Consider the following 26,134-nt stretch of genomic DNA (forward strand, 5'->3'; position numbering starts at 1 on the left):
ATTTCAGGGACATGTCTAAGGTAGCTCAACTTGAAGGTGTGCCATAAGGGAGAAAGCAGGTTCCTAAACATAGGTTGCTTTTGTCTTCTTACTGAATGTTCTCTTTCTCTTTTTGTATTCCGTAGCATTATTAGCCTTCTCGTTTCAAGATCTTGAGTACAATGTTATGACTAATATCCCTTTAAAATCAAAACTCTCTATTTAAGGAAATGATAATCAGTGGAAAGAAATGAAGCCAATTAGTTACATGCTGCTTAGTGTTTTTCCCTGTGAGACATGTTTCCTTGATGTCCACAGAAACGTCATATTAATTAGAGTTAAATTAGACAAATGATACCTCATGTCTCTGTTTGCTTTATATTGTGTTCTCTCTGTAATCCTAATTTAAAGGAGTTTTAGTTGACCAACCAAATTATATCAAACCTGAGTTATCTGAAATTGTAAGAATTTCCACAATACTGGTTTTCTATAGATACAGCCCATCAACAGTTTTGTCTTGCTAATGTCTGGCTCTACCTAACAAATTGTCCTAAAGAGAAAACTTGTCCTCAGTAGTGCATGTGATTAAGGATGGCCAAGACAGTTTGTTAGTCTTAATTACTGCACTTCTATAAACTTATCACCATAAGAGCACTTTGGACACAGTACCTTGGCTTTAGAAAGCCAGCAACTTAAAACACAATATAATATCAAACATTGAAATCATTGCATTCAGTTGTATCAGGTAAAAATTAGGAGCCTCTGGCTCTTCTTCTTCTACCATAGTAAATGACAGTCTACTGTATTCTTAGAGCTTCTATGTGTACTGTGAATGTATTATGAGATTGTACAGTGAATATAGCTAGATACAATAGTAGACATATTTCATTTTACCTACTATGCTCATCTTCTTATTCCTGTGTGTTTGTAGCTTCCTTGTCTTGCATTTGGAAAATAGGCTTTCTGTGTTAAACAGTAGTTTCCTATCATTAAATTTTATTTGTATATATTTAATTATATATATTAATATTTACATTATTTAATACATATCAATATATATTTTAATATTCTTTTGTTTCTTATCTTCAGGAGAATTATAAACGAATGGTTGCATTTAATCGAATAAATGTTCATTACCCATCCCTCTTGATGCACTTGTGTGTTTTGCCCTCATCTGTGATGTCATTCTTTGTGATATCCTTGTTTGTGGGGTTTTAGTCAAGCTTTGTATTACACTTTTAGTTATATACTTCTCTTTCCTTCTTTAGAGCATGGCTAATGTTTGGGAAGCATGCACACCAAAATATGCTAGACTATTCATCTAGTTCTTTTCATCTTTTGCCAATGTAGATAGGAAATGCCTGTTTCATGTTCTTATGCCTTGTGAAGATAAAATATTCACCTTCCCCGAGCATTGCAGGAATCATGGAATTTAGCCCTCTATTACATATCTCCCAGTGGCTATCTGCCAAGAATTGGCAGCATCAGTCTTAGAATTGGTCCAGCCACAAAAATTAGTTACACAGCATGCATGTCTACTGAAAGAATTATCAAAATATGTATTAATTTCCTTCATAGAACAAAGACATTCCTTTTATGGTTTGGAAAGTCTGGGCAAATGCAGCCTTTAACCACATGGCAAATATTCATTTCAGATTTTAAGAATCTTTAACTTTCCCTCATTCTTTGGGAAGAGAAACAGAACAGTATCCCTTACAAAGGCTCCCTTAATAAAGGAGAACTGGCAACTGTTTTAGGGTTATTAAATATATAATGGGTATGTGCATAGTCATCTCATCCATTGGCCCTTCATTTCTTTCCTATACTCCTGCAAAAAAGAATTTAAAACAATTTAAATGACAATTTAAACAGATTCAGACTGATCAATTTTGAAATATAGGAGGGAGATCAAAAGGCTCAAAATTGACAGTATTGTGACAGTTTGGGGGCTTTGGTAATTAGGGACAGTTACTAGAATTTTTTTCCTTATTAATTATGTTTTATAGATGAGATTGGTTTTATTTTTATGATTTTATTTTTATTTGGTACTGACAAGGGCATATTTTTCATCAATTTACTTCCCTTGAAATGGTAGAAAGAGAAATAAGAAAGCTCATAATGCCAGGTTTGTTTTCCGAAAAGTGTTATCATTAGTTTTTTTAAATCCTTCTCACTGTTAGTCCATTTCAAATATTTTTAAGTATTTCTTACTTCTCATTGTAATTATCTCATTTACATTTCTATCCATGGATACTACAGTTGTGATATTGAACAGAGCTGGTAGAACCCATTTGTATTCCTAATTTTTCCTACATATACATGCCCCAGTCTCTTGTGTTTCTATCAAAAAGCTGAATTCGCTAATGAGGAGTCACTTCCTATGACGAGATTGTAAAGATGCTTCTCTTTCATTTCTCCTGAACCATTGTGTAATCATATAATTAGATAGAAACATGCAAAAGTGGAATAATATTTGCAAAATAATTTGTCTCTATCTCATGTATTGACAGTGAATAAAGAGTAAATCTAAATGATTTTTCCCCTCTGTCTCTGAGCCTTTGTCTATCTGTATGTGTGTCTGTCTATGTATCTATGTATCTATCTATCTATCTATCTATCTATCTATCTATCTATCTATCTATCTTTCTACCAGTCTATATCATCTACCTACTACCTACCTACCTGCCTGCCTTCCTGCCTACCTGTCTGTCATCATCACTTGTCAAATAACAGTAGCATTGAGATTAGCTGGTTTTTCAATCTGCAAAGCAATCAAACTGGGTTAGAACATGTTACAGGTATTGCAAGACATTAGGTGGAAGCATGATGGAGAGCAAAGTTTCATGACAGCAATGAACAAAAAAGATACACTGTTGCTATTTTTTTGACCTAGAGTTTGAAGATTATATTGAAATTAAATATTAACTAGAACTAGTTATAGCTGTTGTCAGTGATACCACTAAAGAACAGTAGGTGATAAAATTTGTACATTCATTAAAAGAAAAGAAAGAAAAATGGAAACATAAAGTGTTCTTGATATTAAAACATTTTTCAGACATAACAATTACAAATCTTAAATATAGCTAAAGGCAATATTCTCACCAATCAAATATGCTCATCAATCAAAAACTCTTGCTGCATGACCAGTTTATGTCTTGTAGCCCACAACCTGTAACCAGCTCCAGGGGATCTGATGCCCTGTTCTGGCCTCTTCAGATCACTGTACATATGTATACAGACATTATATATCCACAGATGAAAATAGAACTATTTAAAAAGCAATTAAAATACTAGTTTACAAGCCACTATCATTAATGTTTTCACATACTGTGCATAATTTAAGTGTTTTCTTATCAGATGTCCCTCGGAATTCTACATTATGCTTTTGTACTTTTTCATTGACTCATAAGTGTTTTTCATATCATGGGATAAAATAGTTCCTTCTTATATGTACTATTTCCTATTTATATTTTATTTTAACATAAATGCCTCTATTATTAATATTAGTGCTACTTGTATGTATTCTGCCTATATTCTTCTGCTAATCAGATTACACAATGAATATTTTTGTATATGAATGATCATCATATTCATCTACATCTTATGTCATCACCCTGTGACTGATTTTTAGATTTGAAAATATAAGATAGGAAAGAAGTGTTTTCAGAGAGGAGAGAAATATGACTGCTCAAAATAGTCAACTGAGATGGAGACTCTGGAAAACTTCATTTTCCACTCTTTCTTCTTTAGTAACCATAAGTTGGTGCCTCCTTATAAACCTCTTTCCCTGTGACTTGGGAAGCTTCTCAAAGTTCCTTTTCACAAAATGAAAATCTACATTACAAGACAATGTGTGAATGCCCCTGTGGCATTTCCCCCTTCTTGTTTCCTGCTGTGCCTCCTAATTCCAGGCTATATTTCTTGTCTCTTTAAGATTTCCTAGAACATCCCTTAAATGTCACTAATTTTAATAGCCTAGCCATGGCAGTGCTGCTTTCTGGCAACATCCTGATAGTGACATCAAAGCAAAGTGCTAGAATTTTACTTACTTTGATTGATGAGCTTTTCGTTACCGTGGACAAATTGGATTTTTAAATACTGGTAATAAAAATTAATGTGTGATGTTGCTTTTTGGATGTTATTGGATCTCTGCCTTAATTCAGGTTTCAGCAATGAAAGCACTAAGAGATAACAGACCTTGACCACAAAGTTACCCTCAAAAGCAGAAGGTGGTTGCCTTGGGTTTTTTCACCTTCCTACATTGATACTGTGGATGAGGCTGTGTACTGTGAGGGAGCAGTGGAGTCGGGTCATAATCTATTTCAATATTGCTGCTAACTGGGGTGTTTATTTCTTCTTATTTCAGCACCTCCCAGATTTACACGAACTCCGGTTGATCAGACAGGGGTCTCTGGAGGAGTTGCATCATTCATTTGTCAAGCTACAGGAGACCCAAGACCTAAAATTGTCTGGAACAAAAAAGGAAAGAAAGTCAGCAACCAGAGATTTGAGGTATTAGGTCCATTGTTCTGTTTCTCTGGGGAAGAATGCATCTATTCTCTCTGCTCTGCTATGAGGTGTCACAAGTACTGAGTTGTGACAGTGATGTCACCTGCAATAAGCCTTGTAACTAAATGTATTTATTGAATATAGAATGTGGTCATTGAAGTTGCTGAGTTTTGTATCCACTTGTGTAAGGATTTAACTAGAATCTGAGGATTTTTTTTTGAGTGCGTATCTGAGATTCTGGTTTCTGTTGCCAGTAAGGTGCATAAAAGGTCACAGATTTGTCTGCTAGACACATCTTCAGACTGCTTCTTCTTAAGATTGCTAGGTAGAAACTCATATCCTCATTTTCCCAAGTCTAAAGGACACATGAAAATGTATGTCTTTCTAGAACTTTCTATCTTCCTCAGTGGTACTGAGTGGCATGATTATATCTGAACACAATATGTGGATGGGTAAACAGTGTCAACATGTTTACGCCAAACAGATCTTAAATTTTGTTGTTGAAATGGGATCAATTGTATTCAGTCCTATAGCTTAACTTCAGGATTATTTTCTTGGAAGGGGATTTCAGTCTCTGTTACCAAGTCAAGAGAGGAGAGCGGATTAAAAATAATAAGTATCAACTTAACCCTGTGGACTATAATAAGAAATTCCCTTCTGTGTTTTGGTGTAAGTACCACGTACAAGAAACAAGCCAGACAGAGTAATTATTCAGGGAATCTAATGGAGACTTTTTGTCTTTCTTCAGGAAAAAGTACACAATGATGCTAAGTCATTTCAGTATCAGGAGGAAGTGTGAGATATATAAATCTGTTCATTCTGAAGCACATCACACTCATAAATGAAGATGCCCAGAGTGTACTATGATTTTTAGGGGACACCAAGAATCCCGAGCTATCCCAAATTATAAAAACTCTCTTCCATTTTGTGTGATTTTTCTAATAGATTTCAGGGCCTAGTTCACAGTTTGGAAAATTGATTACAATCTCTGGTGAACAGTAAAATCAGAACCAAAACCTCAGAATACTGTATCATCATTGTTCAGGGTGTTCAGAGCAGATTCATGTTTATAAAAATTCTGATTAGAAATAACGGTGAAACTTAAAATTTGAACTTCAAGTCATAACCTATAATTTTACAAATTTAGAAATAAATTTTATTTTTTACATGTTTGAATTTAAGATAAGGTGGTTTAAACTTTTCTTCAAGGAAATTTCTACACAATACACAAACTGACATGTTGTTTGTGCGAATTTTAGATATATGACCTTTTTTTCCTTTTAAGTTAAAAGTTTTTTTTCCCCCAAGAGGAATGCTCTTTGATATGCTTTCTGTTGACATTGACCTACTAAATAAATCTCATACAAATAAATGATTGGATCATATAGTTAAAGCAGGAGATCTTCTTTGTACATACTTACTAATGAGAATCATATAAACATGGAGGCAGATGTTCACGTGTCTCCACCAGTCAAAGACAGTTTATATATCTACGTTGGGTATTGGGTTACACTTCTGATTGAGCATTACCAAACGTATAAAGCCTTTGACTAACACTTAAAAAAAATTGTATAAAAGGAAAAGGGGACATGGGTTAGGGGTTTTCTAGGGAGGGGAAATGGGGAGAGGGGATGGCATCTGAAATGTAAATAAAATATAAAATAAAAAAATGGAAAAAAGAGAATCATATAAACAAATTCAGGGAAGATTGTTTTATATAAAACAACTGTGCGAAGTGATACCAAGTCTTGGGCTGAAAATACTTAACCAAATTTGTAGTACACACACATACACACATGTACATGGGTGCACACACACACACACACACACACATACATACATACATACACACACACACACACACACAGAGCACGAGTACACCCTGTACTCCTGTTGAGTAATAGATGAGACTGGTTGTGCTGCATTCTGTCAATGCCACATATAGTACTTGGCACATAGAAGCATGCATTGACTGCTTTCAACATGGGATTTAGAACACTGGCTTTTAATGCATGACAACATAAAAAAGGTTTCATTATACAATAATGTTTATGAATATACAATGATATTTAATGTAAGATTAATTTAAATTTGTATTAATGATCTGCAAACATTTTTCTGTATTAAACTGTGGTATACTCCAAGTATTTATATATATATATATATAAATATATATATATATATAAATATATATATGTGTGTATATATACATATACATATATATATATATATATATATATATATATATAATTGTGGAGTATTGAAGAAGGAGTCTAGTAACTGGAACTTGTGTCTCTTAGATACATAATAGATTCCTTTTAAATGTGTTCTTAATCAAGGTGAAAATATATAGTGGGGTTTTGAGAAATCAAGCATTCTGAGTATTTCTGAATTCACAATTAAAGTGGAATCCATAAAGAAGCTAAAGTGAATACAATTAAAATATGCAATATCCTTTCTCTGCATGGTAATACATGCACACAGAAACAGGGATTAAGCTCCTCATAGATTTGATAAAAAGTTTCAGTTTATTTGCAGTCAAGGGCACATGGAAACACTCCAGAAGCACAGTGTCTCAGTAAGCAGCTGCTGGAAGACATCATGGAATGGAATGGTACTGTTCCTGACTGCTGTACATACATACCACCACCATCGTGGTTTGCAGACTTTGTGCTGGTTCATTTAGCTGCTCTTAGTACCAGTGTTGCTCTTCCTTCACAGTGGAGCTCACAGTGACAGTGAATTCAGGGTTTGTGCTTAGCACACTGATGTTTGGTCTGGTGAGGCAAGCCTCCATTTCATGGGAAGAAGGCCATAAAAAGGCAGAACATGTTAAGCTGGAACAAATACTGGAATGATTTATGACAAAATTAATGCAGGCTGCCAAGCTTTGGGTTGGCTCACTTGTTGGCTGCCTAAGTACTAGATTTATGCAGTTTCTCCTTGTGGTTTGACCATATATATTGTTAAGAACAAGACCCTTTAAACGGACAGAAATATTTGTGGTGACAAGCATTATGTTTTAAACGGGTCCACGTCGGCACATGTGTTGCCAAAGTGAGTCACTGAAGTTTATCCATCATAGCTATGGTGTGCCTGTGTAATTACTAAGCTTGAGATATGTTAATGAGGGAATCATGGTGGGTTTTGGTAGGGACTAGGAATCTATATTTTTGAATTGGTTGTTTTATGACTTTCGCTTGGTACAAGCTATATACATGTGATCCATTGTCCTGCTGTCCCACATTATTAGAATTCAGTGCTTTATCAGAATGATGCCTAGTCTAGTCAGAACCTAATGGCTGGCTCTCTACTGCGCTGAGAAGTTTAGCTGAGAGGTAGATGATTGTAACAACACCTGTGACAGCTATTGTTTCCTCTAATAGGTAATAGAATTTGACGATGGATCTGGATCAGTTCTCAGAATACAGCCCTTAAGGACTCCACGGGATGAGGCCATTTATGAATGTGTGGCCTCAAATAATGTGGGAGAAATAAGTGTGTCCACAAGACTCACAGTTTTACGTGGTAAGTGCTCAAGTTCATGGTTGATGTATCATGGCAGCAGTTCTGTCTGTCAAGTTCTCTTTCAGAGAACAGTGATGTGCTGTGATCACAGGAGGGAAGAGCTCCAGTGGAATGTTGGGATGTGCCAAATGTTCGTCAGACAGTGGGTATCTTCTTGGTTCTTGAAGGAATGTTAATCAAGAAAAGAAAGTAAGAGTGAAAAAAAGTTTTTGTTTTAAATGACAGAGGCCATTTTAATTTTGACGAGGATATCTAAACAGGAAAATGTATGGATCACTCCATTGATAGCATCACTTGTGTCTAGTCTCCGTTGGGATTCCTACTGCTGCTGTTTTCTGGTACATACTAAACAAGTTGACACTGATGGTTACAAAATTAAAGAAGCCATCCTATGCAAATGTGAGCTAACTTCCCTAAAATGATTGATTGAAAAAAAGAAAGAAAAGAAAGGTGAACTTCCTTCCTTAAAAGGATTGATTTTAAAAAAGGAAATACACATTTTATTGATTTATTTAAAAAATAATTATTGCAGTTGTTTTTTGCACTGATACCCATTGATGAATAAAATGTTATGGTAGATACTTTTCTCTGTGTGTGTGTGTTGCTTATGCAGCCTGTTAAAGCATGGCATGGTCTGCTTATTTTGTAGAGTACCTTTACCATGACAGTGCTATTGTATAAAATTTGGATCCTTGCTATATTTCTAGTCCTGATTCTTTAGTAGAGATATAAGCATATCCTAACTGGGAAGCTAGTAGAAACATCATTATGGTAATGTTTTGCACATCTTTATCTTCTTCTCTATTATATTGTTTTCTTGTTTCATGCTTCAAAACTGTTTGCAAAACTTACAATAGACAATTTTTCTAAATACAATTTTACAAAATTTAAGAAGAAATTAACTGAGTAAGAGAAGTTTCCAAGTGTTGTAAAGACGAAGACACCCAGAGAATAGACCATTAGAAAGATAGATGCTGGGAGGAAAATTGCAAGGATTTCGGAGTTCAGTGCTAGAAGTTTCAAGGCTCTAGCAGGATGCATGCGTGTGAAAAGTCAGATCTGATAAGAAGGCATATCAGCTCCTTGTAAAAGTGAGGCTTCTGCCACATTCCTTTGCTGCTGTTCTCAGAGCCCAGGAGTATAGCCCAAAAACTGAATTGAAAATAGAGTCCCATACTAAGGAATAAGGGATCACAATAAAGCCCCTATACTTCAGAAAATATGCTCATTGCAGGTTAACCCAGAAATGCATTCTTTCATAACCGTATGTATTCAAAACCTCAAATTCTAAATAATTGCAGACAATTTCAATCCATCATGAAGCTCAGACAATGAGGGTATAAATCTTAAGACTTGGGGCCCATAATGTATGACATAAAATATATTTTAAACTTTAAAAAGTATTTAAAACATTTGCAGAGATAAAAGGAGGAATAAAATCTACCAGGCAGCTATAATATCTTGTAAAATAAAGTGTAGACAGTTATTAGAATTCAGATGTAAAATTTTAATGGAGTGTTCATCCATGTTTATAGATGGTGTACTCATACTATGGCACTGGGTATATGTGAATCTATGTGTGTGTTTGTAATATAACCAGGCTGGGAGCTAGATTCAGTCTTCACACATCTATATCAGAGCAAGTCTCAGACTCATCTGTGATATTCCTTTAAACTTCGAACAACCAATTGATTCTTTTAGCAGGTAGAAAGTGTATTACAAAGGTAAAATAAAATAATTAGAAACTTTTTAAAAATCATGTAAGCTCTTTGAGTTTCTGCAAAGGAAATAATAATATATGTCATTTGCTTGTCTTAGTTATTTCTTATTTCCAGAATATATTAACAAAATGTTTACAGGAAGTATAATTTTCCTTAGAAATTCATAGAGATTTATGTTTTTCTGTTTTCTGGCTGGCTGGACTCTTGTTGCGTCTGCTTTAAACAGTTCATCACTGTGTAAACAAATGCATTTGAAAACTTCAGTGTGATCTTGACTTTCTACATGACTATTAATCATATGCTTTTCATTTGAATGAAAATCCACGCTTCTAGCAAGATGTTTAATCTTCCATTCTTAGATATTCTTTAGCTGTTCTGCAAATGTTTCAATGGAAAACTCAAAGTTGACGTTGAAATGTGAAAAAGTAGAATGTCCCCAATGGCATTCTTTCCATTGCCTTTTCATGAAATCATGGAGGAATCATGGAATCATCTTTGCTTCTCAGAGTCACCTCTTTATCTTTTCTACATGCTGACAATTCTTTCTACTACGAATAGTCTTAGTAATAGGCCAGCAATAAACGGGTGTTTATGGGCTTAGAACGTTGTGAAGAGTTAGGGAGGGGACTGTGTCTGTGTTCGAGCTAATGAGCCTTCTTATCGGCTTGAGTTTACTTTCTCTTGCGAATCCTGTTGGCAGATATTCAAGCGTTCTCATGCTGTAGGATATGGTGACCACTTTACCCTTGCTGTCCAGTGGCCCTCATCACAGGCCTGTTTCAGCTACATGGGTCATTTATTTCCTTCCCACTTTGCTGACAAATGCCAAAAATGTGCCAACTGTCAGGATGGCTTTTGTCTAAGTAGGATGGATGGAGAGCACTCATTTATTTCAAACGGGCTCCAAAAGAACCTAAGTAATTGGATATTCAAATGTCTGACCTGTGTGGCTAAATGCAGAAGACATTACTATAATACCCTGACCACCCATGTGCACTGAAGAGGCATTTCAGGGACACTTTCCCTAAAGAGCAATTTTTCCAATTGCCCTCACTTTTAAAACCATTTTCACAGGACAGACACCTTAAGTCCCATGGCTGACCATGTCCTGGGATGAGATATTGAACAGTTAAGCATATATCCTGTAGTAAGAGGGGCTCAGAATGGGCACTGCAGGGTGCAGGATGAATGTGGTCATTCAGGTTTTTTAATATTATTATTATTATTATTATTGCCTTCCATTTCTGTTGTTGTGTAAGCACAAGCACATATTGGCACTAGTTTCCTGGCATGTTAGGAGGCTTTGCATGATTGCTAGATGCATATAGTTCTTCCAAAGCAGGCTGCAAGTGAAGGCTTCAGGGGCCACTAAGAGCTTAGTGAAGTTTGAGGCTTATCCACTGTGGGATACCACTAAGGACAATGGATTAAATATAAGACTTGTAGGTTGGTTTGTGCAAGGGACCAGAAAGTACATCTTATGTGTAGGAATTGCCACCCAAATGAAATTGGTTCTCTGGATCCTGACTTGATTGCCTGTGAGGTTTTCCTGATATCTGCAGGGAAACATAGAAATATATATAATGAAACTGGGAGTGAGCACATTCTACTGATGTATGTTATCAGCCGCTGGGCAGATAAGACTGCCCTGGGAAAGTCTCTTCTCACTATTGAAAAATCCAAGAATGTCTGCTGCTTTAGGGCTGGAGGAAAGGGCTCAAGAATCCTTTCTTCCTTTCTCTTAAAGGAAGTTCTAGAATAATTGAATCTTTCTTTTCCTGAAAGCATGACTAAATATCGTAAATGTTTCTTGAGCTTATTATTTTTTGGAGGGGGGGGTGGTCTGAAAATACACACTTCTTCAAACTAGTAACACAGAGTAGGCATTATCTAAATTTTGTGGCTTATGTCCAGATATTTGCCCATATACAAATAGTGCCATCCCCAAACCCCTGCCAGCACAATATCCGCATCACAACAACTAAACAGAAATATCGCGTGGCTTTCTTCATCTGCTCATTGAAAACTAGCTTTTTCATAGAATGCATGCCGAGTACAGCTTCTGTCTAATATGTTAGCATGCCAAATCTGAGGCATTCCATTTACACATTTTTACAAATACAGTTCAGTAAGTGATACTTTTTTATATATCACTGGATACGGACACCATTAGGTATTAGACAATGCAGAGTACTTATGCCCAGGTTGTGGTCATTTGAGCTCCCATGCTGGCTCTGTGACACAAATATATGATGTTCTTATTCAATCTGCCCATGTCCCTGTTCTTTTAGTTATTCCTCTTCTCTCTCTCTCTCTCTCTCTCTCTCTCTCTCTCTCTCTCTCTCTCTCTCTCTCTCCCTTAACTCATTTGTACCAAGAACCCTTAACTTGGGGATCCGATCAGTCAGATCCCTTCTCAGCTACTGTTCTGTGATTCAGCGACATGCCTAATTCGGGAAGTCAGTTCTTGCAAGATGGAAAAAGCATGTTCCCCTGAAGGTGACTGTTACTGAGATAGTAAAACAGAGTGAGCAGTTTGGATGAGATGAGGCAGCATTGCATTGTAAAACACAGAGCGATGTTTGCATAATATGTCTGTTCAAAAAAAAATATAAGCCATTATAGCTGTTGTTAAGAAAAAAGGAACGTGAACAACCTTCCCCATCATTCAGGGAGGTGGCAGTGAAGCCTGTGCCTTTGTGCACTATCCTGCGATCAGAATTAGCATGTTCATTACAGGCTCATTTTATTAATGCCTCTTTTTGAAGATGAACACAGTTGTCCCTGCTGTGAAAATGGTACTTTGCCGTTTATGTTATAAAGTGATCTCGGCTGGGGATCCAGGCTAGGAACATTAAAGAACAAAGCACAGCTGCTTGACTGTCACACAAAAGGATTTTTATGAAAGACTGAAACAAAAGGAAGGGTGGCCAGCACAGAACAAACTTGCTGACAATTACGGTACTGAGGGAAGACTATTTGAAAAAAAGCTTATGAAATAGTGAAGTGTTTGGAATAAATTGATAATAAAATGATAACATGTTCCTTTATAATGCTGCCTTCCTGCTAGAAAAAGGTGGCAGAGGGCAGAGTCAGGTTATAGAGAGAGGAACTGCTGACTTTTCAGCAGTTTGATCTTTAGGACTTAAAAACAAAACTCTATTTCGTGTCCCGAAGGCAGCTCCTTTAAACTGTGTTGTGAGATTCCGGTAAGAGGAAAGGTTAAATGTTCTCCTTTGGTGATGTGTATGCCACTTGAGGGCTGTCCCTGTTTGCTTGTCATTTCTTCTCATCAGTACTGTTATGTGGACTGTCCATGCTCCTTCCCCACAACCATCATCACATTCTTCTCCTCACCAACATCATGTCTTAAAAGAGAATAAATGCCATTATAAACAATTATGTTCACAAAAGAATAGCTTTCTTCTCTTTACCTCATAATAAAATATTTAATGATTTTGAGATGCATCTAAAAGCCATATGAATGATAACTAATAATTGACTTAAAGAGATTGAGGCAGTGTTGAGCCAAAAAGGAACTTGGTATCCTAGTTTCTGTCACTTTGTTCATTGTTTGAGAAAATGACATCTAGAGAGCCTGAGATTGGGTCCTACAGCTAAGATCTTTGGGGGTTTATCTGATGCTTTTATCGTGGAAGAATGACATTTTTCTGATAGTTAAGTCTACAGTTGATCATGAGTGTGATGATAATTCAGAGTATGGTAAAATACTATTTCTATGATGCATCATGGGAGAGAGGAGATGTGATCATGAAAGCTTAGAGTATAGCCAGACAGAGCAAGTGTAATAGATTGTAAACCACAGAGACCTTACATGTCTAAGAAATGATTCTCTACTTGTCAAGAACATGAGGTGGAGTATCAGTCAGGGTATTCCAGAGAAAGAAAACCAGCAGCATTGCCAACAGAAATCCCAATTGTAAGGTGTTGGCTCACATGATTAATGAGACTGACAAGTCCAACAATCTGCTAGGTGGATTGGCAAGCTGGGCACCCAAGAGTCTGGGTGGTATGTTTCTATTCCCATAGCCAGCAGGCTTGAGGCCCAGGAAAAGCAGATGCTTCAGGTCATGTGTGAATAGGAAAGGCTGGTGTTCTGGTTTGCAAGCTAGAGGCAAAAAGAGTTCTTCCTCGTTTGTGGAGTGCTTACACATTTTTATTTAGTGCTACCCTAACATAAGGGAGAGAAATCTATTTTTACTTGGTGTCCTGAATTACAACTTAACCTTGTTCAAAGCAACCTCACCAAGAATATTTGAAGAAATATCTATGCAATCTGTGACCTATACAAGTTACCCAAACTAAGCCATCACAGACAGACGCACTAATTCAAACTGGAATAAAATGTCTCATAAGACAACTGGCTTAGGTGATTTATCTATGTCAATGAGGAACAATGTGTGTGTGTGTGTGTGTGTGTGTGTGTGTGTGTGTGTGTGTGTGTGAATATGATAAAGGCAACAGAGACCATCTCTGTGAGTTGGAATTTGCAAAGGAATTTACTACAGAACTCAACAATTCATGTCAGTTTTACATAATGTTTATACTTTAATGCTGGATATTTAGCTAGCTTTCACTAATAAAATTGGGAAGATTTTTTTTTAAAACTTCAATATCATGGCTTTCAAAATTAGTTTTATTTTAAGATGCTAATTAAGATGCAGCTTTAAAAGTTGTGCATGCATAATTTATTGGGATTTTGGGCACAGATATACCAAATACCTTATCTCAAGCTTAATTATCAGAGTCCTAATTACATATTTTCTTAGAAGAGCAAGCAACTTATTTTATCCTATTAAAAAACAATGAGAGGCTGGAGACATGGCTCAGTGGGTAAGGGCACTTCCATATAAACAGGAGCACTTGAGTGCAGATACCAGCTCTTAGGTAAAAAGCCTGGTATGGTGAGGAATAGAGACAAGAGGTTTATTGGAGGTTCCTGGCCAGCAACCTGGTTCATTGAGATACCTTATATTGAGGGAATAAGGTAGAGAGTGATACAACAGGCCTCCATTCAAGTGGGCATAGTCATGTACCGTTTCCTACACATGCTTATAACTCACTACTATAACACACACACACACACAGACTTATGAATTAACAGCCACACTGACACACTAAATTAAGTGATATAATACAGCCAAGTATTCTTAACCTATTTTTTTTTTTACTTAAGAAAACTTTTTGATAGAGGACATTTTAATCTTTTTTTTCTCTTCTCCAATTCCTCCCAGTTGCTCCCCTCCTCCCTACTCAGCACTTTGTTGTTTTTCTCTTTCTTCTTAAAGAAAGTGAAAAGCAAACAAACAATACACTATAGAAATCCAAGAAACACACACACACAAAAAAAAACCCACAAGGCAGAAATGCAAACAAGCAAAATACCAATAAAACAAACATATGCCAAAACGACAACAGGCATGGGCCTCTGTGTTTAAAATATTTTACTTAAGATGGTAAGAAAAGTAAGATTAAAAAATTTTAAAGACTTTTAAAAAAGAAAAAGTAAAATACTCTTAACTATGACCTTTAAAAATTAGTTTATATTTTTATTTATATCTTAAACGTTTCATGTCATTTCAATATCTTTAACTGTAACCCTTGATGGCTAAACTTTATTTTTTACATTAAATAGCATTTTTTTGCCAACATTTAGCTTGTAGGATGGTTTTAACAACTAAAATATTTTGGTCATATGGACTGGTGTCTATGACCAGGTTATATTGACCCTGCTTTGTATTTTCACAGAAGTAGTTTCTTTATCAAGCTATAATGGTGACACATACCTGTGAATACAGCATTGGATTGACTGAGGGATGAGCACTGTACTGGAGAGGCTGAGGGAGAAGGATCACTGTAGGGAGACTGAGGGAGGACTCAATATCTACTCTTAGGAAAACGTATAAAATAGAAGAATGAAGTGTGATGCAAATAAGAGTAGAAATTTAATATCATTGGTTTGAAGATGTGTGTTCAGCCCTTGTACACTGCTTGGCTTTGACTGCTTGTGCATCTGTGCATGCTTATGGCTAGCCAGAGTTGGGGTATGAACAGGGAAACTGGACACTGGAATTTCATTAGAGGAGCATAGGAGTTATAAAAATTATGGGTTTTAATAAATCTATTTGTCATTTTTCATGTTAATACATTATACAAGTAAATAAAACATTCTGTGAATGAAATATTTATATACTTATACATATACACAGGTATAAATGTTTAATTTATGAGGCATATGTTCGTGTGTGTGTGTGTGTGTATGCACATATATTTGGGTGACATGCTTAACTTCAAAATGTTTTCTACTTTTGAAATTTTCTGTTATTATGCCTTAATTTTATATAGTTTTTTCATGTGTATAACCACTATTACTTTTTTCCTGGCCTACACATATTTCCAGAATTTATTATTCACCCAGAATGTTCACATAGAGTGAATATACACATGGGCAGAGAAGTAGAACATCATACATACATCAGAGATAGCCTGGGCATGAGTTAGTGTATTTTACCTGATATGACAAAAGGGTTATTATTTTCTTAGCTACTATGGGTTGGAGAATAAGAAAAGGAATCACAAAATCAAGTTAAGGAAAGTAAGAGAGTGAAATTGAGATGCCCAAGAGCACTCTTGTTCTTTGTAGCTATATCAGGTAAGAGTTCATGTGGGCATTTCCCTGCTTCCTAACTCCGTAGGTTCAGACACACTCAACATGCCTAAATATGAAATTTTTATGTTTTTTTGTAGGGTTAATGATAGAATCTAATGACTTGTCTGTGAAGCATTTGGCATACTGACTTGAATATAAAAAATCTTGGAAAATGTTAATTCCCTCATGCCTTAGTTAGGGTTTCCATTAGTGCTGTGAAAAGACACCATTACCAAGGCTAGTCTTATAAGGGACAACTTTTAATTTGGCTAGATTGCAGCTCTAGAGGTTCAGTCCATTATCATTATAACAGGAAGCATGGCAATGTCCAGGTACAGATGGTACTAGCGAAGGAGCTGAGAGTTCTACATCTTGATGCAAAGGTAGACAGGAAAAGACTGGCTTTTAGGAAGCTAGGAGGAGAGTCTCAAAACCCATCCCCAAAGTGACACACTTCCTCCACCAAGGTCACACATACTCCAGCAAGGCCACACATCTAATAGTGTCACTCTGTGGGCCAAGCATATTCAAGCCACCACATTCCACTTCCTCCCGTCCACATAGGCTTGTTTAAATACATCAGTCTAAAGGAGCCATACCTAGCCATAGCATAATGAAAATTCATATAGTTAAACTTCAAAAAGTCCCCAAAGTCTATAGCAGTTTCAACAATGTTAAAAGTCTAAAGTCTCTTTTGAGATTCATCTAGTAACTTAAATGTAATCCTCTATGAAATCAAAATAAGAAAGCAGGTCACATATCACATACCTCCGATATCACAGGATATACATTACCATTCGAAAATGGCATAGTGAGGAAATACCAAAAACAAGTTAAGAGAACTCAAAACTCTGCATTTCTCCATGCTTCACAGGTTCTTGTTCCAATGATTTGGAGCCACACATGATTTCTGGGTTCTTTCAAAGGGCTTGAGTCACAGTTCCAGCTCTGTCCTCTGTAGTACTCCAGGGTCTGGTGGACTCCACTCCAATGCTGCTGCTGTTCTTAATGGTCATCACATGGTATTGGCATCTCCAATACACAGAGGTCTTTGGCTTCACTTTTAATTATGCTTCACTTATAGCCTCTCATAGGCCCTATTCATAAGGTGCCAAACCACAACTTCTTTGTATGACCCCGTCAGTCCTGGATCATCAAATGCAACTGACACTGCACTTTCACTAATGGCCTTTCCTGGCCTCTCATAGTCCAAGCCTCAGCTGCTCTCCATGATCCCTTCATACCATCAAAACTAATACCACCTGTATGATCCTTACACATTACCTAGTCCAGCTGGAGCAGAAGGTACAAACTTATCTATCTCTGGAATATAACTTCTTTGTGCTCCCAGAAACCTCTTTTTAGAAGATCTCACCTCAGTGATGCTGGTCTCTTCTTAATCACCACTAATTTCTTAGCTACAACTTACTAGCATTAATTGTCCCAGTAACTCCTTTTATGCTTGACTCTAAAGCCAGAGCTACATGGCCCAAGCTTCCAAGTTCTGATGATTGCTGAGGCTGGAACACATCCTCCCTAGTTCTATTGCATTATCACCAGCTTTCTGTTCTCCAACTTCTTCACTGCCTATGCTTGGCTGTCCTGGAACTTGCTGTGTAGAATGACTTTGAACTATGAGATCTGTATGGCTCTGTTTTTTGAATGCTGGGATTACAACTATGTACCACTATGTCTAGGCCTAAGATTTCCATGGGCATTATGCATCAAGATCCACTTCAATAGCCTGTGTCTTCCAGCTTCAAGATCTGAATAAGAGGTGTGCCTCTATTTCTAGATTGTAGTTTATTTCAGATTAAAAGTCCAAATAAAACAATAACCAAGTAATAATAACAGTTAACATGATATAAGTATCTCTTATTAAACTACAAATACATAAGGAACACAATTAGCTGGTGGGATTCTGCCCTGAGGTCGCCACTCCCTTAATTGGTTTATCTCCTTCAACACAGGATTCAGCTCCATTCCACTTCCTGGTGCCCCTTCAGTAGTTGAACTATATATTTGTATTTTTTTTCAGGCTTACTATTGTTGATCAAAACACTCCTCATAAGAGTAAACCACAGAATACAGTCTAAACTTGGTTGATTTGAGCTTCCTTTGTCAATGCAATTAATCTGAGTCTCTTAACCTTGCCCTCCAGCAGACACTTCAGACAAGGTCTCAAAGCAGTCATATTCTTCACCAAAATATTACAAGAATAGTATCTAGGCCACATACTTATCCTCTGAAACCTGTTGGACCTGACTACCACAGTTCAAATCACCCTCAGCACCACTGTCTTTTATATTCCTACCTGAATGGCCCACTAAGTCTCACTTAAAGCGTTACATTGCTTTCAAAATCCAAAATCCCCAAATCCACATTCTTCCAAATAAAAACATGATCAGGCCTATCACAGTAAATACCCAATTTTCAGTATCAACTTTTCTCTTAGTTAGGGTTCCCATCATTGTGAGGAGACATTATGACCAAGGCAATTCTTTTAAGGGATAAAGTAACTGGGGCTGGAAAACAGCTTCAGAGGTTCAGTTCATTATCATCATGGCAGGAAGCATGGCAGGGTCCAGGCAGACATGGTGTTGGAGGAGGAGCTGAGAGTTCTACATCTTGAAAAAAAAAAAAAAAAAAAAAAAGGCAGGAAAAGACTGTTTCTAGTCAGTTAGAAGGAGGGTCTTGAAGACCAGCCCCAAAATAACACACTTCCTACAAAGCCACACCTACTTCAACAAGGCAAAACTTCTTAAAAGTGTCAGTCCCTGGACCAACCATATTCAGAGAGATAGGGCATGTTCAGCCATAGATGACCAACCTTATTCAAACCACCACACCTTACTTCTCCCTTAGGCATACCTTCAAATGTTCTGATCTAGCAATGTCACTGTTCCTTGCATACAGGACTATGTGGGGCTCATAATCCAATAAATGTCCACCCTGTCATGAAGTAGCATAGGTCAAGGATTCTGGAAAGAAGTTTTTCTATCTCTTAACACCTGATTGTGTGTGTGTGTGTGTGTGTGCCCTCAGTGGATTAAAAAATCAACTTTTCACATGGAAATAAGGTAAATGGACACTCATACATTTATGTATTTTTTTTTACTGCAACTTTGGAAGTCTGATGATCAGTTATTGGTCAATAATATATAATGCCAAAAATTTTAGCTGTCCCACGTAAAATTTGGGGTGAAAACCATTTACAGAACATCTCTGTTTTCTGCAGAATCCTTACACGTTAGGATTATGCAGATAGCTGCCTGGGTCACATACATCAAATTTGGCTCACACTTAAAATATATTTGTATCACTTTCTATGTTAGACACAGATAATAAAAACCTCATTTAAATTGACTTATTTTACTTTATAAAAGAATTATCATATTTACATTTAACCATTTACTCCTCTTAACTCTTCCCAGGACTATCGCTTAGCAACACCAACACGATCCTGTCTCTATAAGCCACCTAGTCCAATGTGTTATAACCATATACTCATGAGTATATATCCAACCACTGCTGCATAGTTGATCTACCTTGAGCCACATCCTTAAAGAAAAGGTACTTTCTCTCCCCCAGTGGCCATTAACTGCTCATAGCTTCTCCATTGTGGGAGCTTCTGAGTCACTGGCCCTTCCATGTTGGGGATGTTGATTGGCTTGATCTTGTGCAGATCCTGTGCAGTTATGAATCCATGTGTGCAGTGGTCTTGTCATGTCAGGAGAACACTGTTTTAGTCTGTTTTTTCCTGACCTCTGTCTTATACCAGCTTCCCACTCCTTATTTATAATAATCCCTGAACCTTTCCAGGAGAGAATGTGATATAGATGTCCAAGTTTTAGATGATCTCTAAAAAAGATATTTTTTATACTTTGACTAGTTTTGACTTTTGTATTAACCATTTTCTACTGTACAAAGAACCTTCTCTAATGAGGTTGGACTGTTGCACATGAAAGGATGTTTCATATTTAAATTTATTTCTCTTAGCAATTTTGGTGCAGGAAGTTATTGAAGGTCAATCTTATTATTTTAGGTTCTGTAAATACACAAACTTAGATCACAAATTTTCCTTTATTCTTGACTCATTGGCTGAGTGTACTGTCCTGAACCTTTTGGGCTTCATCTATTTTGTCTATCAAATGAAGAGAGTGAGAGGATCTGCTACATATACCCAGCCAGTGCAGGAGGTGACTTCTATAGTCTCTAGTAAATTTGCTCACTCAGAAGTGTTGTCTCTTTGCATGAATTTGAATGAATGCTTGAAATATTCAAGAAAATACAAAGTCTGTCTGATTTCAATATGAATTTATTTCTTTACATGTAGCTTGTGATTTTGGTTAATGTAGGGAGGCTGTTGCAAGCTATGGTGTCCACAATCCAGCTCATACTTTTATATGGGGAACTTGCCTTCTGACCTTCTGAATGGCTCCAAAGCATTCTATCAGTGTCACAGGAAGGTTAGAAGACATGTTTGAGGTATGAAGTCTCAAGTGTCAAAGAAGTTAAGCTCAAGCAGTTCCTGATGAGTAAAAATGTTCTAGGGGGAAAAAAATGTACCATTTTTTGGAATCTACGTTGTTAGGATCGTGAGAAAATATGATGTAGTATAAATTAAGTAATTATCTTTAATGAAATCTTTCGGCCCAGCATGGTAGACAGAGCACACTTTGGTGGTAGAGGCAGACAGATCTCTATGAGTTTGAAACAAACCTAGTCTACATAGTGAGTTCCAGGGCATGCAGGGCTACATAGCAAGTCCTTATCTCAAAAAGAAATATATCTATTGTTTCTCTTCTAACTTATAGTAAAAGCTTTTATTACTGCACTTAGCGTTTTCTGTTTTCTTCTCTTGCTCTAGTTAGAGATAACAAAGTACAGGATAAAATATGAAATGGTCTTAATATGTACTAGTAGAATATCTTAAAGTGTCCTCACTCCCAGAAGACTTCATTAAGCAAAATTGATTTTTGTAATAAAATGTTTATTAAAAGTGACATAGTTGTTTTTACCCTTAAGAAGAATCCATTAACATATACTCTAAAGCAATAAGCACTTGTACAAATTACGTTTAAAGCCTACTAACTTGAATTAGAACCCTAAGTCTTATGGCTTCTAAGCATGTCCTCATGTGTTAGCATGATAGATCTGCATGGGCAGCTACCATCAAGTCCATTGTAAATGGCCATAATGCAATAGCCAACTTACTGTGGACCACATCTTTCTTTGTTGCAAACATATAGTTATAAAGGTAACTTTCACTAGTTCCATGGTATTTGAAATTCTCTCAGCTTACAAAGAGAATTCTTCCAACATAATCTGGGTAGAAGAATTCACTGACTCAAATGATTATTCTTAATGATTTGCTTTAAAGTTCCACAAAGGGCTTGGAGAGACATTAAGTATTGTCTCATTGGACTAACAGTTTGCCTCATTAGGACTAGGGTTTTGGATAATGTTGTCTTAATTCCCTATTAACATGATTAAAATCTGGTTATGATAGCCTAAAATTAAGGGTTTTTTAAAAAAGTACACATACACAGCTTTATGATGGAAATGGATGTGGTATGTTTTGATCAAGCCTCGCTGTCTGCATACAAATTATTTATGTTCAGCAGCAGCTCTCCCATCTTTCATTCTCTCAGCTACTGTCATAGTCCCAACAACCTGTATGGGAGCCAGAGAGGAGAAGTGATCTGACTAGAGTCAAAGAAGAATGAGTACCAAGCATGTTTTGGATCAAGGTGCCTTCCAAAGACCCTGTACTCCCCAGACTTGATTGCTGTTGTTTGTAAAATTTGCAACAGTAAGAATACTCCAATTGTTTAGATAAAGGGGTCTTTTAACATTTTCTCAGGTTTAGACTTTATGAAATCTGCTTCTGCCACTATAATTGGACCAAATGTTAGAAGATCCAAACTGTGTAGTCTGTAGCTAATGGTGGAGCTTTTGGATAAAAGTCTCATATCTTTCCTTTTCCACCTTCATAAGGCAGCATAGACTCAGGACTTTGTGTATGTTGATGATTCTGGATCCCTACATTTCCAGCAAACACATTAGCCTTGTATTCCCCTTCGGTTTATCAGTTAATTCTGCACAATCAGTAAACATTGAGATCTCTCTTACAGCACAATACCTGTTTCTCTGTTAACTAGTCTTCATCTGCTAATTTCAAATTTCTTCATTATAAAACATTTTTTTCTTTTTATTCTGTCACCCTATTACTATCTCTGATGCAAAAAAAAACTTTTTTTTAAAATGCTCTGGTTTAATATAATATCTTCATGTACTTTACTCATAAAATTTGATGGCACTTTTATAATTCACCATATTAATTGAGCTATTTTATGAATTACTATTATCTAATTATCAAAGTGGAAGAGACAAGTGAGGAAAAGGCAGGAGTAGTTGGAACTAGTTCTTTATATGATTCATAAAATAAGATGAATATTTACAATTTCTTCAGATACTGATGAAAATACTTTTGTACCTATTTGCTTATTCAGGGTTTTCATGTTATTGCAAGCAAAACAGCAACAATAACAATGACAACAAAATGAAATAATCCCAGTGGTTAACACTCACTCAGGAGGAATGAAATAGGAGTTTGGAGGGATGGATTTTAGCTTGTGTGCCTTCTTTATGTGAAATTCAGTGATGTTGACATCCTGGAAAAAGGATTACTTTTTCCAAGAGAGGAGAATCTATATGTATTTCTGGAAGAGCTAAGAAAAACACTGGCATTCAGAGACTATAGACCAGACTCACACTTTAGGGCATCTTAGTTTCTTGACTGTAGTTCTGTCCTTTTTTTCCTACTGCTTCTTGCTGATCTCTGATCCTGTAGGTGCATTAATGTTAATGATACTGACAAAAGGTACAGGGAAAGATCTCCATAGATTGTTCACTTTTCTCTCTCTATTTTGTCATTCCCATGTAAAGAATAGAGGCATATGAACAGTGTTTTAATGATATCCTTGAATTTCTTAAGGGATATTTTACCTCATCTTCATTCTTTTCTTCCGTAAGAAAAGAAAACCTTGAAATAGGATTATGGTGTTGTCCTATGAAAGAGATGGGTGGTTATGAATTCCTAAGTTACCATTTAAAGGATATCAAATATGGACCTTAATGCAGATTAAAGGCATGTTTGAAAGATATATTTGATTGTTAGGTAGAGGTGTCTCAGTGGTTAAGAACAGTTAGTAGTTTTATTCTTTGCATCCAAATGTCATCCCACCACTGTCTGCAACTCTAGTTTCAGAGGATCTGATGTCCTTTACTTGCTTGGCTTTCATGAACTCCTGCACTCAGGTGGTGGGTATAAGCTTACACAAAGACACACACACACATACACAAAATGTAACTTTACAAAACATGTTTGATTTCTATTCTATTTTAGTAACTTCTTTATTATTATAGCAAGTTAACTAAACAAAGAATAGAAAGATCTACCTCATAGGTCTCTCAAGTAGAATGGTAGTTACTAGTGTCAGGGATGGGAGAGAGTTAGGAAGCTGTTGGCCAAAGTATACAAAATTTTAATTAGAAAAATTATTTGAAGAGATCTATTATAATAGAATTTCATTTCTTTTTTTTTTTTGTTCTTCATACCATTTCTTTCTACAAAAAAAAAATGCTAGCTCTTCATGGTAATGTATGTATTAGTCAGATTCCATCATTTGCCCAATTTATATAAACCACAAAACATCATTTTTACTGCCTACATACATATATTTAAATGTTAAATTTTAAATAAACTTTTAAAAGGAGAATACTTAGATGTCTCAGACGGCCACAGCAAGTGATAGGATCAGTTTGCACATTTCAAAGTTGGAGACTTTGCCTTGATAGTATTTTATGATCCTCTCACTTTCCCATTCAAACCTCCGGATGATGGAGACGACTCACATCTCTCACAGAATGTTTGACAAAGCTACGAAACTGGCTATATCATGTTTCAAAAATGTTCTGACAATTTCTGTGGCTTTATTAGAGAAGATTTTCATGTCAATGCGCCCTACAGAATGAGTTACATGTATTCTTTTTAATGCTGTCAATTTTTAGACTTGGTGAGCTTATTGAAAGTTGTTATTTAATGTTTATTACAGACCAGGGGTCATGATATTATGTTCTTCAATCACCAAATATTTTACTGTTCTAGTAAATGGTTTCATTTATTTATTTATTTTGTATTTGACAGCTTGGGGATTTAGCTTTCTTTCTCTGTCTAGCATGAACAGCAGTGGAGCAAGCCTTGAAGGTCTTACTGTTGAGAAAGCAACGTTAAATTCTTATTTTAGGCAGGAGCATCTGGAAATTAAGACTGCGGAAAGCAGCAATGAGAAGATCCTCACAGTTAGACTCAGTTGGACAATTCTTCATTATACTGACAATTTAATTGGGTGTGAAGAGAAATGGCAATTTAAAATCAAGGCCTTTAAGTGTGACAACTTCTTCATTTGAAAGTTAGTTCAGAAGAGAAAAAAAAAAAAACAGAAGGTATATCTTTGGCTCTCCATTTAGTTATTTTCCATTTAACTTGTTCTCAGATATATGTGACTTTTAGTGGTAGCTTTTTTCAAGAGCCTGAAAATAAAGAGAAGAAATAGAATTTAAAATTTTATTTATACACAGGCAGACATGCCTTTTTGTTTGTTTTTGTTGTTTGTTTGTTTGTTTGTTTTTTAAGACGGGGTTTCTCTGTTCTAGCCTTGGCTATCCTGGAACTCAGTCATTAGATCAGGCTGGCCTCAAACTGAGAGATCTGCCTGCCTCTGCCTCCTCAGTTCTGGGATTTAAGTCTTTACCACCATGACCAGACTTATTATGAATAGACTAGCCATTCAACATTTAATTATTTCAATGTTCCAAAGAACTATTTTTTGAATTCAAGCAATTTGTGAAAGTAGAATTAAAGGAATAAGAATTTTTAACCAGTACTTAAAAGTACTTTTTTGCTTGTTCTTAAAAGTGAAGTCAATATTGCTTATTTAGGAAGAAAGAGGTGGTATCTGGATAATCTAAGCCAATTTCCTAGTTATCTAGTCAGGCATGGTTATAGTGCAGGCATTTAAATGTTGGTTAAACCACCCATTTCTATAAATGTTACAATTTGGAATGATATAGGTGATATATTTTTGTAGCCTGATAGTAGGAACTAGAATGTTAGGTCCAGTTCTCTGCACACAGTTGATAAATAGCCACCAGGTATTTCTTGAAGACAATACAAAACATCTTTCTTCTGAACAGTATAAAACTCTCTGCTAATTCTGCATCATTAAGTGATCATAAGATGGGTGCTCCCTAGAAGTGCTCTTATTAGAAGCACCTGGTAGGTACCCTTATTCCCTTCATCCTCTTTTTTTTTCTTAAAATTTTTTCATCAAATAACTTCTATAATTGTCATTCTTAGCTATCAACTTCTTGTACATTTCATGCCACACTTTATGAACTGTTAGCTTATTCAGTTTTATACCAGATGGAAGCCAGTACCTGCCATTTATAGAGAGGGACAAGGTGAAAATAAACACCAGGTAGACAAATAATTTGAGGAAAACTTATAAAAAAATTAAAGAAGGATGAGTCCTGAATTATTTATAGTAATTATCTCCAATTAGACCAGTACAAACAGAACTTGATCTTGAGCGAATCTTGAGTGAGCTTCATATGCCTTCAGGAAGCTTGTCCCAGCCACATACAGTGCAGTTGTTCTCAA

The 26,134-nt window shown here is 36.1% G+C and overlaps 1 protein-coding gene across 32 annotated transcripts in view; it reads left to right on the top strand.

The window, feature by feature from the left end:
• Positions 1–26,134, top strand: part of Ptprd (protein tyrosine phosphatase receptor type D) — a 1,324,101-nt gene that overhangs the window by 1,025,586 nt on the left and 272,381 nt on the right. For 19 of the 32 annotated variants that reach the window (XM_076934732.1, XM_076934730.1, XM_076934744.1 and 16 more), the window contains 2 exons: positions 4,346–4,494; positions 7,875–8,016. In XM_076934732.1, coding sequence (XP_076790847.1) covers positions 4,346–4,494; positions 7,875–8,016 — 291 coding nt within the window. The remainder of the gene's footprint in view (positions 1–4,345; positions 4,495–7,874; positions 8,017–26,134) is intronic. The other 13 variants (XM_076934760.1, XM_076934734.1, XM_076934753.1 and 10 more) reach the window with 1 other exon arrangement.

This window comes from Arvicanthis niloticus, chromosome 5 (assembly GCF_011762505.2).
Source record: "Arvicanthis niloticus isolate mArvNil1 chromosome 5, mArvNil1.pat.X, whole genome shotgun sequence".
Taxonomy (NCBI): domain Eukaryota; kingdom Metazoa; phylum Chordata; class Mammalia; order Rodentia; family Muridae; genus Arvicanthis; species Arvicanthis niloticus.